Source organism: Chiroxiphia lanceolata, chromosome 28 (assembly GCF_009829145.1).
Source record: "Chiroxiphia lanceolata isolate bChiLan1 chromosome 28, bChiLan1.pri, whole genome shotgun sequence".
NCBI lineage: Eukaryota > Metazoa > Chordata > Aves > Passeriformes > Pipridae > Chiroxiphia > Chiroxiphia lanceolata.
In genome coordinates, this window is record NC_045664.1 from 3,215,910 (window position 1) to 3,232,413 (window position 16,504).

A 16,504-nucleotide genomic window follows, 5' to 3' on the forward strand; every position below is an offset into this window, starting at 1 on the left:
AACAAGGAGCAGCTTTTTTTTTCCGAGCAGAACAGTGTAAAGCATAATTTAATTCCGCAGCGAAACTCCCGGGTCCAACAGTCCCAACCCAGCGACCTCTGGAAGAGGAGCAGAACAGATTCCAAGATTCCAACAGACCACTGGAGCTCCCTGGAGCTCCTCCACCCGCCTCGGACACCCAGAACTTTGCAGATTCCCGGCGGTGAGGCCGCTGGAAACTGGGAATTCCCATCCCAATATCCACCCCACAAACTCCACACCCGCCCAGCTCTCGCCTCCCAGGCTGGACATTCCCTGTCTTCTCTTCCAAGGATGAATTAGTTTTTTTAAGGCATTGTCTCCTGGCTGTTCCTTACAGAGGGAATTCCTGGCTCTCATCCTTAGGGATCTGCACCGGCCCCACTGGAAATTCATGGTGCTACCCCCGTGCTCCTCTGTTTGTTTGAGGACACCCCTTTCTACACATCTCCAGGCACAGCTGCTTGAATAAAAACCTTTTGACCCAGAAAAAAAAAACAAAAAAAAAATGGCTTAAATGCCACTTGTGGATCTCTACTCCATGAAAGCTCACAATTCCTGGTACTTTAGTGTTGGTTGTGGGGGGTTTCTTTTCCCCTCTGTATGGAAGACTTCTACAAGCAGTTGAATTTTAGAGCTGACCAGGGGATTAATCCACGGGGGATTAGAACTGGCTGCCAACTTGTGCTCCCCAAAACCTACCTCACAGGGGTGTTGTGAGGCTCAAAGGCTGCAGAATTATCCTGCTGAGGCCATTTATCACCTGGCAAAGGTGTTTGTTTTTTTTTTAGCCTCCTCTTAAGCTGGAAAACTCCATCTTTTCCCTCAAGACCTGGAGCACGAGCAGAGCCAAAGGGTTTTCCAGCCCCTTAAAACCAGGCTCTGGGCCAACCAGAACAGGCAAGTTCTGCTTTTTCTTTTCCTAAGGAGCACGTGGCAACTCTTCCTTGCTTAACAGGGCAACTCCAGGCTGTGTAAATATGGAAAAAACACCCTGAACTCACTTGCATCCACTGCCTGGCAGTTTTATGGGATATCTCAACAACAACACTACAACAAGGTATAAACGTGGAACAGCTTTTTTGAACTCCTGTTCTTACCCCCAGTTGGAATTTTGGCCAACAAAACACAATTCCCTTACTCTTATTTTTTTGTTTTTTGGGTTTTTTTCTCCAAACCCAGAGGAGGCTTTGCTGGAAAACTCCTCCTTTCACTCCTGCAGGTGAGCGATGGGAGGCTCCAAAAATACCCCGAACACTTAAAACTCCCCCTTCCTTCCCAACTCCAGGAGGATGGTGCTGATCCCAAGGAAAATCCACCCCCTGTGGTACCTCCCTGCTCCACATGCAGTTGGGACAGCACAGCCATGCTCATCTTTACAGCAGGTTTTTTTTTTTGGGGGGGGTGGTGGTGGATGGATGAACCAGGGAGGGGGGAGCCGAGGTGCTGCTTTTTTTTTTTTTTTTTTTTTTTTATTCCTGCTGGTCCGAGGTTTCCAGCTGGAAAACTTCAGTTCCTGAGCCTTCCTGCTGCCTGTGCCTCCAGCCCAGGGCGTGGGACACGAGCCTCCTGGCCACGGCCGTGTCCGTCTGGGGCCGTTCCTTCCCGAGGTGAAGGAGTTCTGGGAAAAAACAGGGGGAAAAAACACTCAGCTGGGTGCTCACTCCCTGTTTCCTCCACAGCAAATCCATCTCTTCCCTATCCCTTTGGAATGACACAACTCCACACATCCCAGATGGAAACTCTACATGAAGTTATTTGGCCACAACAAAGCTCTCCAGGGCTTTTTTTTTTATTATTATTATTATTATTATTATTGTGGGAGAAAATTCTCCCCCCACCTTTCTCTTCCAGGAACTGCTTATCCCAAGAATTCCGGGCAAAATTCATCAAAGTTGGATTTTTGTTTCAAGTAATTAAAGCCAGCAGCTTAAATCCTCGGAAATCAGGAAAAAAGGAAAATCCTCAGAAACCAGAAGAAAGGAAGAATTCTTTTTAAATCCTCAGAAACCAGGAAAAAAAGGAAGAATCCTCAGAAACCAGGAAAAAAAGAAGAATATTTTCTAAATCCTCAGAAACCAGGAAAAAAAGGAAGAATCCTTTCTAAAACCTCAGAAACCAGGAAAAAGGGAAGAGTCTTTCCTAAATCCTCAGAAACCAGGAAAAAAGGAAAATCCTCAGAAACCAGAAGGAAGGAAGAATTCCTTTCTAAATCCTCAGAAACCAGGAAAAAAGGAAGAATCCTTCCTAAATCCTCAGAAACCAAGGGAAAAAAAATAATCTGCATTTTCAATAATATCTCCATATTCCAGCTGCTTTGGGACATCCATTTTTTGGGAGACACTTGACCTGTTAAAAATGGAAGGGGTGAATATTCCAAGCTTTGACCAGGAATCCGGATTTGGGAATTACCTAATCCTTTATCAGCAACTGTTTGCAGAGTTATTATCCAGACAGCAAGGGGGGCTTGGTTTTTGATTTTTTTTTTTTTTAAGTTTCACTAATAAAGTTTAAAAAAAAAAAAAATAAAATAAAAAGAGACATTCTCAGCCCATTAAAATCCAAATTTCTACGTGGAAAAATTCAATTTAAAGGGAATGCAAATGGAATTTCTAAGGTTCCCCAGGAGGAGTTTATGGCCTGATTCACAACGAAGGGGAGACAGCAAAGAAATCTCATTTTTGGACGTGTCCTTTGCCTCCAGAAGTTCTTAAAAACTCAGGAACTTGTGGCTTTCGAGCATTAATTTTGGGATTGTTTCCACTGCAGTGAACTGGCAAATAACAGGAGTTGGACATTGCAAGTCTCTGTTGCTAAAAAAGGTTCCTGGCATTTCTTTCCTGCAAATAGAACTGATCACAAGCTGATTTTTGAGGGGTTGAAATCAGTAAAATAATGTTCATATGGCTCAGCTTCACCAGATTTTGGTTTCCTTCACCTGGTACTGAATAAAATGATTCCAACCATGAGGTGTAATGTTAATTTTAGAAGGGAAAAAGGCAGCATAAAAAAAGGTGAAGGGAAGATAAAAAGGGGGAAGGGGGAAAGGAAAAGGGGTAAAAAGAAAAAGGGGGAAAAAGTGAAAAATGAAAGAAATGGAAAAAGGAAAGTAATAAAGGAAAATAATAAAGGAAAATAATAAAGGAAAATAATAAAGGAAAATAATAAAGGAAAATAATAAAGGAAAATAATAAAGGAAAAGGAAAATAATAAAGGAAAATAATAAAGGAAAATAATAAAGGACAATAATAAAGGAAAATAATAAAGGAAAAATGGAAAATAAAGGAAAAATTAAAATGTAAAAGAAAGGGAAATACAGGAAAAATGTAAAATAAAGTAAAAACCTAAAATGAAGTAAAAATGTAAAATAAAGTAAAATGTAGTATTAATTTTAGAAGAGAAAAAAGTAACATAAAAAAACATGAAGTAAAGGAAAAAAGGGGGAAGGGGAAAAAGAAAAAGGGGAAAAAAGTGAAAAATGAAAAAAGGAAAGTAATAAAGGAAAATAATAAAGGAAAATAATAAAGGAAAATAATAAAGGAAAATAATAAGGAAAATAATAAAGGAAAAATTAAAAATAAAGGAAAAATTAAAAATAAAGGAAAAATTAAAAATAAAGGAAAATAAAGAAAAAGTTAAAATGTAAAGGAAAGTAAAATAAAGGAAAAATGTAAAATAAAGGAAAAACCTAAAATGAAGTAAAAAATGTAAAATAAAGAAAAATGAAGAAAAATGAAAAAAAATGAAGAAAAATAAAGTAAAATAAAATAAAGTAAAATTAAACTAAAAATGTAAAAGAAAGTAAAAATGCAAAAGAAAGTAAAATGAAGTAAAATAAAGTAAAAACCTAAAATGAAGTAAAAACGTAAAAGAAAGTAAAATGAAGAAAAATGAAAAAAATGGAGAAAAATAAAGTAAAATAAAATAAAGTAAAATTAAACTAAAAACGTAAAAGAAAGTAAAAATGTAAAAGAAAGTAAAATGAGGTAAAATAAAGACACAAAATAAAGTCAAAGTAATATAAAGGAAAATAAAGGAGAAAAGTGAAAAGAAATAAAAAAAGTTGGAAAACAGTAAAAAAAAGTACAAAACGTAAAAAAAAGGAACAAAAAAATAAAAAAAAACATAAAATATAACAAAAAAATTTAAAAAAAATTAAAATAACAAAAAAAAATTAAAAAAAAATTAAAAATAACAAAAAAAAAAATTAACACGAAAATCATCGTGAAAAAATTAAGAAGAGCATCCCAATATTAGCTAAAAAAAAAAGAAACACTGTGAATTTGGAACCCTTGGTCTTACTTGGTCGCTGCAGGGCCCTGAGCTTGGACTGTTTGCTGGCGTGGACCAGGGGCCGGATCTTCAAACAGGGGTAACGTCGGCCCAGGGCCTGAGATGCTGCAAAGAACCACCCAAAAAAATCAGAATATGATACAAAACCACCCCAAGAAAACATCAAGATGTTTGTTTAAAAGGTTTTGACGCTGTTGGATGAATCCCAGGAAAAGCCCGGGAGCTGTTGGGATCCACCTGAGCTGGGTGGGAACCTCTCTGACCTCAGGGTGGGGGGGTTTATCCCAAAAAAAGGGCAGTTTTTCCCAGAATTTTGGTGCCACCCCACTCCCTGGGAGGTTCCTGAGTGTTTGGAGGAGTTTTGTCCAGTTACAGGAGTTAAAAAAGATGGAAACCCTTTAATTTCCAGGAGAGCAGCACAGAAATATCCTGATTATTTCTCTTTCATCCAAGGCAGAGTTTCCACACAGCACCACAGCAATTCCAGCTTCCCAAGGCTCCAAATCCTTCCCAGCTGGAAGAGAACAGGAAGGAAAACACCCCAGTAGCTCCAATCCCACCCCCAAATACCTGTGGAAAGGCTGGAGAAGATTCCCAGGGCGTGTGTATCATCCACCCACTGGATTTTGAAACCACTCTCGCTGAAAGACAATAAAATATTAATTAATATAGAGAAAAATAAACCCACAGTAAACCCCAGCAGCCCCCCCTGGAGCTGCCAGGAATATTTAGTCATTTTTATTATTTATTTATTAACATTTAGTATTTATTGGATTTATTCCCATGGAGGCAGCTGGTGCTTTTTGAAGCATTATCCCCATTTTAAATGAGGGAAGGAAAAGAAGGAAGAGAGTACATTAAAAGTGCCCCTTTCAAGACCACAAAACTCCTTTTTCCTCTTAAAAAAAAATAAAAATAAACCCTGGCCAAAATCAACCTCAATTTCAGGGACTGTGTCTTGCAGCACAAAAATATTGTCATTTGTGAAGTGCTTTGCAAACAAACACCCCCCTGACTGCTGAGACACAACAATAACAAGGAAATGTTTGATAAAAGTGGTTTACAAAGCTCGGGGTGAAGAGATTGATGGAAAAATCCAATTAAGTCAGGGGAAAATGGGAGTTTTAAGAGCAGGTGACTGCTCAGGTGGGATCCCCCCAATTTTCAGCTGAGCTTCACTCCCAGCAAGTGGAAAAACTACAAACAGAATTAAATGTAATTCAGGGGTATATATAAATAGAAGGGATCCCCAGTGAATGTTCCCAGCTGGACTCAACTTTGTTATCACTGAACTTTGTCCTGCTCCTGGCACTGCTCCAACCTCACTCCAGGCATTTACACAACAAATCTTATCTCCAAAGAGCAGGATCGAGCCCTTTCTCCTTGCAAACACTGAGGGAAGAACCTCACTCAGGCAGCTCCTAAAATCACCTGAAGAGTTTGGCTGGAGCCAGGAGGGGCCTGGATGTCAATAAGTGTGTGTGTGACAGAGCCCTGGAGGACCAGCTGGGCTTTGAATTCCATATAAAATGCAGGAAAAGCCTCCTTTGAGGCTCGGAAACGGTGTAAGACACGAAGGTGAAACTAAAACTCGGGGTTAACCCGGTTCTGCTGCAGATTCCGACCTGGATGCTGCTCCCTGAGCTCAGGGGGGTACTCACTGGAAATCTGAGAACATTTCCATCAGATCCTCCGTTTTCAGGGATGAAGGGAAGTCGTAGATCTCGGTGACGTGGCCGAAATCGCCCTCGCTGACCTGGGCCTGGCCGTAGCTGGAAGAGTCCACGCTGATCCTCTCGATGCTGATGTCCTTCACCGTCAGATTCCCCATGATCTGAGGAGATTCAGGAGGAACAATCAGCAAAATAGGGTGATTATTAAACTAAATTAAAACCTCAGGGCTTCCCTTCCCAGCACAGCCCTCCCCTCGGCCGCTGCAAACCGCTCTCTCCACAGGGACATTCCCAGCACAGGGACCCTCCTCCCACGGGACGTTCCCTCCCCTCGGCCACCAGTTCTCCCCCAAAATTTGCCCTCCCCGCAGCCAAACTCTACCTCTGCCAAGAGCTCTGCAGTGCAGTCGTCCTCCAGGCTGCTCTGCTCCTGCCTGCTCCCCCTCTCCTCCTGCAGCTCCCTCCAGGGCACATCGGCCACATCTGAGGGCTCCTTGTCCTCCTCCTCCTCCTCCTCCAGCGGCACCTTCCCACTGTGGCTCTGCCCTGGAGCACCCACCCAGTGCTCCCCCTGCCCCTCAGGAGCTGGTGGGTCACCACCAACACCCAGCTCAGGCGCAGCCAGAGGCTCTCTCAGCGTTTCCAGGGGGTTCTGCTCCGCACTTGGGCGCTCCCGATCTTGGCTTTCCAGCGTGGAGGAATTCCCGGAGACCTTGCCCTGCTCTGCAGGTGCTGGCAGGTTCCTGCTGCTCTCCAGGCTCTTGGCAGCAGGGCTGCTCTTATCTTGGTTTTCCAGCACCACAGCCGGGTCTGGACAGGAGGTGCCACCACGGTTTTCCAGCAGGGAGGTTTTCCCACTCTCCAATGCTCCCGTATTCCCGCTGGTTTGGTCTCCGTCCCGCAGGAATTCGCTGCCTTCTGCTACAACGGTGTTGTCATGGCTCAGACCTTGCTCTTCTGCTTTGGAAGGTGGGGGTTTACTGTGCCCAGAAGAAAGGGAATCACAACAGTCTTTATCCCGACTTTCCTGCTCGGAGGAATCGTTGCTATTCCCTAAGGACGGGACGTCTGTACCACACGGAGGATGCTCAGCGTCAGTTTTTCCCGAAAAACTTCCTTCACCGGGCTCCTGCTGCTTTCCAAGAGCCACAGGGACACCCCCTGGGCCTTCTCCAGACTTGCCCAGCTCCTCCCGGGCGTCCCCCGTGGAATTTCTGGGGCAGATTTCATCTCCCTGCGCCGCGTCCCCTCCGGCTTCTCCGGGGCTGTCCCGCTCCCTCCAGTTCGCCTTCTTCCTCGTCACCTTGGGCACGTACAGGGCTTTGTCTGGCTTCCTCCTGGGGGGCCTGGTGATCCTGCCAGAGCCCACACAGGCCCGGGAGGTGTCCCCATGGGTGTCCCCTCCGTGCCTGGGCCGGGCCCCCCGGCCCCCCCGGCCCCAGGGCTGCGCGGGGCGGTGGGGCCGGGCCGGGGTGGGGCCAGGTTTTGGGTCGCTGGTCTCGCTGGGCAGCCTGGGAGCAAAGGGAATGGGGAGATGTGAGCGAGGGGAGCACAAAACAACACCCAGGGGACGTGGTGTTTGCAAGGGGAAAAGGAGGAAAAGCAGCGAATCCAACGTGGAAGTCGGCACACGGGGAAAAGTGCTGCTCGTTCTGTCAGGGATGGAAGATGCTGTTGGTAAAGGAGACCCCACGGAGAAACACCATGGAAATTTTGGGATCCATCCAAGGGCTGGAGCCCCTCTGCTCTGGAGCCAGGCTGGGAGAGTTGGGGGTGTTCACCTGGAGAGGAGAAGACTCCATGGAGACCTGAGAGCCCCTTCCAGAGCCTAGAGGGGTTCCAAGAGCTGAAGAGGGACTGGGGACAAGGGATGGAGGGACAGGACACAGGGAATGGCTTCCCACTGCCAGAGGGCAGGGTTAGATGGGATATAGGGAAGGAATTCTTGGCTGTGAGGGCAGTGAGGGGATGGGATGGAATTCCCAGAGGAGCTGTGGCTGCCCCCATCCCTGGAAGTGTCCAAGGCCAGGTTGGAGAGGGCTTGGACCAACCTGGGCTAGTGGGAGGTGTCCCTGCCCATGGATGGAACCAGATGAGCTTTAAGGTCCCTTCCAACCCAAGCCACTCCAGGATTCCAGGATTCCTGTCAGCTTCCACAAAGCCCCAGGAGAAGCAGCACCACCCCAACCCCACCAACCTGACAGCTGAGTGGCAGATGACCGTCCTCCTCCTCCAGCCTTCCCCCACCGAGAAGCTGCTCAACAAATCCATGTTTTCCACGGTCCGATGGATCAGGTACCGGAGGCGACTGGACAGAGGGGGGAACAGGAGCACCCTGGAAAGACAGAGAGGGCTCAGGGCACCAGCAACTTGCAGGAGGGAAAAGGATGGAAACGAAGTAAAAATTTAACCACCTCTCTCCCGAGTCATTCCCAGTCCAGGGCTTAAATCAGAGCCCAAAAGCCAAGCAGGACTTGATGAAAAGAGCCCAAATCCCTTCTCTATCCCAGATGTGGAGCCAGACACAGTTTCTTTGCATGCAGCTCTGGAGCATGGGGCAGCTGGGAATGCCTGATCCCAGGTCCTGGCCTATATCCATGGGGGAAAGGCTGGGAAGCACCAGCAGAATGCTGCTACTGGTCCCATTCCTCCCACTCTGGGTGTGCTCCAAAAACCAGCAGCAAAACATGAATGGATAAGTCAACAACTCAATTTCCCTGCATCCAGAAGGTTTTTTTCCCACTTCAGTTTCCTTCCCGAGTGTTTGACAACTGCCCAGGTGACTTCCCCGCCAAAGGTTTATAAAACAAAAGCAGGGAAACAAATATTGAAAGGTCATCACAAGCTGGCAGGGAGCTGAACTGAGCAATCCCAGCCCTGCTCCTGCCCAGCACCCTCTTTTTGGCCACCTCAAGGGCTTCAAAGGTCACTGGATCAGGGGGTAGGTCGGGGTAAATGCAGGGTGTAAAAGCCACCAGTGCCCACGGGGAGTGGGAAGAGGGGAGGGCACATGGTAGATCCTACACTGATCCCCGGCCCACAGGGAAGTTCTGAGCCACACAAACCTTGGAGCCAGGCTCCAATTGCTGCTGCTTTCACCCCAGAAAATGCAAAACACAAGACAAGAGTCACGACACCCCTGGAGGGTGTCGTCGCCCAGGGACTGCAGAGGGTGGCAGGGAGAGGGTCAGGTCACACGGGGACCCCCCTGCACCCCCCTGCCCCAGCCAGGTCCCCACCTGTGGTGCTGCCCCTGCTCCATGAAGTGCTCCAGCTCCTCGGAGATCCTGCCCACGAACTCATCCTCGTTGGGGGACAGGAACACGCCGTCCATGGGGCGCAGCGCCAGCGTGGCAGCGGGATGGGGGGGCCCTGGGGAGGGACAGGGGGCGAGTGGAGGGGTGGCCACGAGGCCCCCCATGGGTGCCAGCACCCCCTGCAAACCTCACCCACCCTCTGTGCCCCCGGATTTATCCACCTGCAGCCCTGGCTCCCACCCACCCTGTGCACCCCCGGGGTCCTGTGTGACCCCCCCCAAATCCCCTGTGCACCCTCAGCACCCCATCCTGCTCTGTGCCCCCTTTATCCCCTTTCCCTGTGCACCCCCCACACCGCATCCTGCTCTGTGCCCCCTTTATTCCCTTTCCTGTGCACCCCCGGGGTCCTGCATGATGACGTGCACCCCCCAAAACCCCTGTGCCCCCCCAGCACCACATCCTGCTCTGTGCCCCCCATTATCTCCCTTCTCTGTGCACCCCTGGGGTCCTGTGTGACCCTCGTGCACCTCCCAAATCCCTGTGCCCTCCCAGCACCCCATCCTGCTTTGTGCCCCCCGTTATCCCCCTTCCCTGTGCACCCCCTCACCCCCTCCTTTCCCTGTGCACCCCCAGCACCTCATCCTGCTCTGTGCCCCCTTTATCCCCTTCCCTGTGCACCCCCGGGGTCCTGTGTGACCCCCCAAAAACCCTGTGCACCCCCAGCACCCACTGCTGCTCTGTGCACCCCCTCTGCACCCTCCTCCTTCCCCTGTGCACCCCCAGCAGCCCATCCTGCTCTGTGCCCCCCATTATCCCCCTTCCCTGCGCACCCCTGGGGTCCTGCATGATGATGTGCACCCCCAAAACCCCTGTGCCCCCCCAGCACCCCATCCTGCTCTGTGCCCCCCGTTATCCCCCTTCTCTGTGCACCCCCCCACCCTCTCCTTTCCCTGTGCAACCCCAGCACCCCATCCTGCACCCTCAGCACCCCATCCTGTTCTGTGCACTCTTCTCCCTCCCTTAAGCACCCCCAGCACCCCATCTTGCTCTCTCACCCCCTCCCTTCCCCCAGCACCCCGCCCTGCCCTCCGCACCCCTCTGCACCCCCTCCCTTCCCCCTGCGCCCCCCTCCGACACCCCCGCGCCCCCCCAGCACCCTGTACACCCCCGTGCGCCCCCCGACACCCCCGCGAACCCCCCGCCCTCCCCGCGCCCCCCCAGCACCCACCGCTGCCCCCCCTTTCCCCAGCGCCACGTGCTGCCTCCAGCTCCCCATCACCCCATTCCCGGCCCCCATCCCCGCGCTCCTGCCCCCCCATCACCTCCATCCCCGCATCCCCCGCGCTCCCTCGGACCCCTCCCAGGTCCTTCCCTTCCCCAGGTCCTTCCCCCCGGCTCCCCCGGCCCCTCCAAGCCGGGCTCCCCCGGTCGCTCTCACCGCCAGGCCCGGCCGGAGCAGCGGATGCCGGTGCGGCGCCTGCGCCCGGTCCCGGCTCCTCCCGCTCCGTCCCGGCTCCTCCTGCTCAATCCCGGCTCCTCCTGCTCGGTCCAGGCTCCTCCCGCTCCGTCCCGGCTCCTCCCGCCAGGCATCGCTACCCCGCACCGCCCCGGGACGGGATGGATGGGATGGGGGTGGATGGGATGGGGGTGGACGGGATGGATGCTCTGGGCATGGATGGGGTGGATGTGCTGAGGATGGACGAGATGGATGAGCTGGGAATGGACGGGATGAACGTATGGGGATGAACGGCAGGGATGCACTGGGGATGGACGGCAGGGATGCACTGGGGATGGACGGAATGGATGGACAGCAGCCCCCCGGGGACGTGGTTGTACATGAACTTGAGCCTTGCCAGCGCTTCCCCAGGAAAATCCAAGCGCCCACCTCGGAGCTGCTGTGAGCTCTGCTCCCCTCCCACCCTGTAACCCGACTGTAGCTGGGCTCTATTTAACAATTACCATCACTCCGTAATTATCGCTCGCTGATTTTCCCCTTTGTTCCCGTTTCCTGGGGAGGGGGGAGAGGCTTTTCTGCCGTGCCAGGGAGCTAAAGATGTCTGGGATCCAAGACGACGCGGGTGTGCCGGGCGCTGCTGAGGGGGTTTAACCAGGCACGGATCAAAACACCTTCCCCGAGTCACCCGTCACAGCCGGAATGAAACGCTGGGGGCTGTTCCTGCCCCCGGTTATCAGACACGAGCTCCCAGAGGCTGATTAGGGAGCACAGGGGAGCGAGGAGGGCTCGTAAGGAGCCTTTATTATTGAAATGAGGCAGCAAGGGAGGCTGAGCGGATGGATCCTTAATGAAATGGGGGAGGAAGGGAATTAGAGGGAGAACAAAGTACAAGGGGGATGAAACAGTCTCGGAAAAGGAGGATCTGGCTGATGGAAGATGTGGTGGAGGCACAGCGACCAGAGCCGTGTTCTTGCTTTTACATCTGCTTGTCTCCTCTACCCTCTGAAGGGCTCAGACTCCCTCATTCCCAAAGGCTCCCAGCAAACAGCCCAAAGTCCAGGGGTTAAAACACAGTTTATATCCAGCCCAGGCCACCCTCAGCTGTGCATGTCCCAGCTCAGAAAGGCTGATTCCCACTCCATGGCCAGAGCAGCCCCTCATCCTGTCAAATCCCTCCTGCAACACAGACAAATCCTTCCTGCTCCCAAGCACAGCCCCGGGGATCCAGGGAAGGTTCCTGTCCAGAGCTGCAGGAGAATCTGCCTGAGCAGCAGACACAGCCAGAGATGAGCCAAAGGGATTATCCAGGCAAATCCATCACCTCCTTCCTGCACAGCCCACTGGGGAGGTGGGTTTCCCTGGCTAAAGCTGCTGCAGAGCACAGCACCATCCCACCGAGCTCCAGGCAGGATTCTCCAGCTCTGCCAGCAGCACTTGGCACCCAGGGAGCAGCTGGGTTTGGCCAGTGCCCATTTACCAGCCTGGGGCCAGTGACCAGTTGGATTTGGGCCATCCAGCAGCCTCACAGGACACGGGCAGTGCCCAAAGCAGCCCCTCTCCCCACAGCCACAGCTGGGTTTTACTCCATGACCACACAAGTCTTTGCTTTCTCAGCTGAAGTCACCAGGAAAGAGGAATTCCAGCCCCTCCATTTACATCTTTTGCAGAAGGTGTTGGGGTTTTTTTCGTTTGTTTTTTTTTTCCACGGGCCAGCTAAAGAAAGCAGCAAACACTGATCCCCCCTGGGCTGGATCCAGAACTGAGTTATAAAAACAGGGATCTGAGCCCCTGGAGCCACCTGGAGAACCACACTTAGTAATGCAAACAGACTCCTCAATAAACAAGTAACAGTGTCCCAGCTCCCACCTCTCCTGGAGACCATCCCACCACCCTTCTCCCTTTCCCAGCTCTCAGTGGAAGGTGCTACTGGCGGGAGGTGGGACCTTCCCCAGCGAGGGTGAGGAGACCCGGGAAACCTTCTCCGAGGAGCCCTCAGTGTCTTCCACCCCCAGAACAGCGTGGGGGAGAAGCTGGGGGTAGCTGAGGGTCACCAGCTCCCCCTGGAAGGCGGTGTCTTGGTGGTAGGACACCAGCTCGTTGCTGAGGGTCGGCGTCTCCACGGTGCGGCCGCAGCCCAGGAGGGCGGCGAAAGCCCCCCGGAATTCCGCGTTGAAGGCGTAGATGATGGGGTTGAGGGAAGAGTTGGCCCACCCAAACCAGACAAAGGTGTTGAAGACGCTCTGGCCGACGCAGGGAAGCTCTCCTGGCTCGTGGGGGCCGGGCTCGCAGAAGGGCACCACGCAGTTGAGCACGAAGAAGGGCAGCCAGCAGCAGACGAAGACGCCCATGATGACGGAGAGGGTCTTGAGGACCTTGGTCTCCTTCTTGAAGGAGCTCTTCGGGGAGGCTTCCCGAGGGCTGTGGCAGCTCTGGGCGTGTCCCAGGGCCCTCTCCAGGGAGGAGATCCTGCGGATCTGGCGCCGGGCGACGCGGAAGATGCGGGTGTAGGTCACCAGCATGATGGCGACGGGGATGTAGAAGCTGATGAGGGACGAGGAGATGGCGTAGGGCCTGCTGAGCCTGGGAGCACAGCTCTCCTCCTCCCCGGAGGCGTTAAAGCCTGGCTGCTTTAACATCCCACTGTCCTTGTGCCACTGGAGCTGCACAGGGATGAAGGAGATGAGGAGGGACAGCAGCCAGGCCACCCCGATCATGACGAAGGCCACGCACCACGTCATCCTCCTCTCGGAGCGGAAGGGGCTGCAAATGGCCCAGTAGCGCTCCAGGCTGATGATACACAGGTTGAGGATGGAGGCCGTGGAGCACATGATGTCAAAGGCCACCCACACATCACAGAAAGCCCCCCCGAAGGGCCAGAAGCCCAGCACGTCGGTGGCAGCCCTCCAGGGCATCACCAGCACGGCCACGAGCAGGTCGGACACCGCCAGGGAGATGACGAAGGAATTGGTGACCTTGGAGCGCAGGTGCCTGAACTTGGCCACGGCCACACACACCAGGGTGTTCCCCAGGAGGGTGGAGAGGATGAGGAGGAGGAGTAGGGCTGCTGTCACCACACGGGAGGACAGCTTGGAGCTGCTTTCCTCTGCCCAGCTGGTGTCATTGGTCACGTCCTGCCCATCTCCTCCCGCCGAGGAGTAAATCCCATCCATGGGTACCTTTTTTTCCAGTCCCTGGAGAGGCTCCACAGCTGTTCCAAGTCCCCACCAGTATCCAAACCCCATTCTTACTGCTCCACAGGCATCTCAGAAGCACCAGCTGCACTCCAGCTCTCACACCCAGCTCCAGGAGAAGCGCTGGAAGCTCTCACTCCTTCCCAGGTCTCCTGCTGCCAGCGCGGCGTTCGGATTTTCCCTCTTGCCTCCCAGCCCACTCTCCTTTCCCTGCTGCTCCCAGGGAAGGCTGGCACTCACCTCCGGGAGCTGGAAAGGCTCTGCTGCAAACCTTCCTCCCTCTCAGCTCCTCTTCATCTCCTGGTGATCCTGTGTCTGCTGCAGAATCCCAGCCCTTCCGTGGCCAGGCTGGGACTCGCTACCAGAAGCCAGAGGGAATCTGAGCTCTCTCTGCTCGTGCAGATGGACCCTCCCTGCTCACAGACCCGGCTGCTCTTCCCTCTGGTGCTTCCTCGCCTCTGGATTTCACTCAGGTGGGATCTGTCTCTGTCCCTGTGAGCTCTGGAGAACCCGCAGTGGACAGGGGGAGTTGCTTGGGAATTAGACCAGAGGATTGAAGGGGCAAAAATGACATTCAAGTGGGATTTGAGGGTCTTCAGTGCAAATCAGCGCAGAAATGTGCTGTGATCTCCGAATAAAAGGCACCTAAATTCACTGCACAGGCACCGAGTCACAGCTCAGACATGGCCCTGATCCTTTCCTGAGCTCCTCCCTGTCCTGAGCTGCAGGTGCTGGAAAAACTGGCCTCTGCTTTCCACTGCAAAATTCCTTCCAGGGGGGAATAAAAAAAAGAAAAAAAAAGAAGAAAAAAAAAAAAGGGGGGAAAAATCACACAGACAAAATCTTGTACAAATCTGGAAGTGTTTTTTGGGGTTTGGTTTTCATTTTCCTGAAACTGTCACACCAAAGTTTCAGTTTATTCAGGGGAGGTTACATGTGGGACCACTGAGGGTGCTGAACACCACCTGGGTAAGCTTTTAATTAAGTGTGATCATCAAAGGTGTGCCATCACCGTGGTGCTGCAGAGCTGGGGGATGCTCTGGAGGAACAGGCAGGGAATCCCCCCTAAAACCACTGCTCCTCCTCCCCCACAAAGCTGAACCCCAGACTCACAAGCCAACAGCTCTGCAAGACTCTCCCCTCTTACCTCAGGAGGAAAACCACGGGATAAGGAGCCAGTTGTGACCTACTAAGGCTCAGTTTAGCCTTGGAATCCAGCACTTTGCAGCCAAAGCCCCTCTGCAGGAAAAGGGCTCGTTTGGTCAAGAAATGTCCTTCAAAAAATGTCATTTGATCAAGAAATGTCCTTCAAAAAATGTCATTTGATCAAGAAATGTCCTTCCCAAGGCGTTCCCTCGAGTGCTGCCTCTGGGGCAGCTGCTTAAACGGGGACCTGCTGCTGAGAGGAGCCTCACTGGTGACCTGACCAAGGTGGGAAAGGGCAGCCCAAGGTTTGCAGATGACCCTGGACACACAGCATTAATTCCCTCCCCGTTCCTTAATTCCCTCGGAGCCCAGTCCATGCCCTGGGCCTCTCCCTGCCCCTTCCCCGCTCCTGGAGGGAGCAGCAGCCAAACCACACACACAGAGACACTCGGATTCCATTCCCTAACCCCTCGACCCGGCGTTTGCAGGAGCCCGGAGGGAGCAGGAGCTGCCCGGGAGCGATTCCCAACAAGGGCGCGATTATTCCCTGGAAGACGCAGCCCCCAAAGCAAACTCCGCGCTCGGGTGTCCGCGGCACTCGTTGCCAGCACGTCAAGGCATCGGCTCGCCGGGGTTTTGTTTAATTAAGCCTCATTAGTTCCACCGTCTGCAGCCCGCGCCTGCCAAGGGCCGATCCCAGGGAGAGCGGCTAGATGGCACCAGGAGCCGGCTCGTGGATCGGCGCCTTCCCTTGGGAATTCTGGGGCGGGATTCCGCCCTAGGGTTTCATCAGCTGTGCCAGGGCAGGGTCAGGTTGGATCTCAGGGAAAGGTCCTTCCCCCAGGGGGTGGTTGGGCACTGAACAGGCTCCAAAGCTGCCGGAGCTCCAGGAGTGTTTGGATGATTCTCCCGGGGACAGGGTGGGATTGGTGGAGTCGGATCAATGATCCTCCCAGCTCAGGGTATTCCATGATTCCATGACTGCCCACGACCCTGGCAGAGCACTAACCCACACTGTCCTCTCTGCCCCAAAGGGCATTTTCCTCCTAATCCCTGCACTGGACATGAAAATTTTAGGGATCTAAGGGAGGAGCCACAAGTCACAGGGCAGAGCGGCGATGGCAGGTGACCTGGCACACAGCAGAGCTTTGGAGTGGGAGCTCCTGGCACATTTAGGTGGCACCTGGGAAGGCAGGAGGCATTCCAGGAAATCATTCCTCGAGACACGAGGCAGCTCCTCCTCAGGAGCTTCCAAATGTAGATTCATAACACTGGTAAGGTTGGAAAAGACCTTTAAGACCATCAAGCCCGACTGTGAACTCAGCACTGCCAAGGCCACCACTAAACCACGTCCCCAAGTGCCACATCCATGTTTTTTGAACAATTCCAGGCATGGTGACTCCACCACTGCCACTGTGCCAGGGCTGGACGACCCTTTCCATGGAGTTTTTTTCCCCAATATCCAATCTA

At 52.4% G+C, this 16,504-nt stretch overlaps 2 protein-coding genes across 2 annotated transcripts; both read right to left on the bottom strand.

Moving 5' to 3' along the window:
* Positions 1 to 13: 13 nt before the first annotated feature.
* R3HCC1 (R3H domain and coiled-coil containing 1) lies at positions 14 to 10,793 on the bottom strand. The gene is made up of 8 exons (XM_032712556.1): positions 10,680 to 10,793; positions 9,224 to 9,356; positions 8,182 to 8,319; positions 6,367 to 7,495; positions 5,973 to 6,145; positions 4,882 to 4,952; positions 4,321 to 4,416; positions 14 to 1,639 (listed from the first exon to the last, which is right to left on the bottom strand). Exons 2-8 carry the CDS (start codon positions 9,316 to 9,318, stop codon positions 1,491 to 1,493), a joined length of 1,851 nt encoding a protein of 616 aa, XP_032568447.1. The 5' UTR covers positions 9,319 to 9,356; positions 10,680 to 10,793; the 3' UTR covers positions 14 to 1,490.
* Positions 10,794 to 12,607: 1,814 nt separating this feature from the next.
* Positions 12,608 to 14,309, bottom strand: LOC116799358 (D(1) dopamine receptor-like). Its single transcript, XM_032712429.1, has one exon. It carries the CDS (start codon positions 13,937 to 13,939, stop codon positions 12,608 to 12,610), a length of 1,332 nt encoding a protein of 443 aa, XP_032568320.1. The 5' UTR covers positions 13,940 to 14,309.
* Positions 14,310 to 16,504: the final 2,195 nt, after the last annotated feature.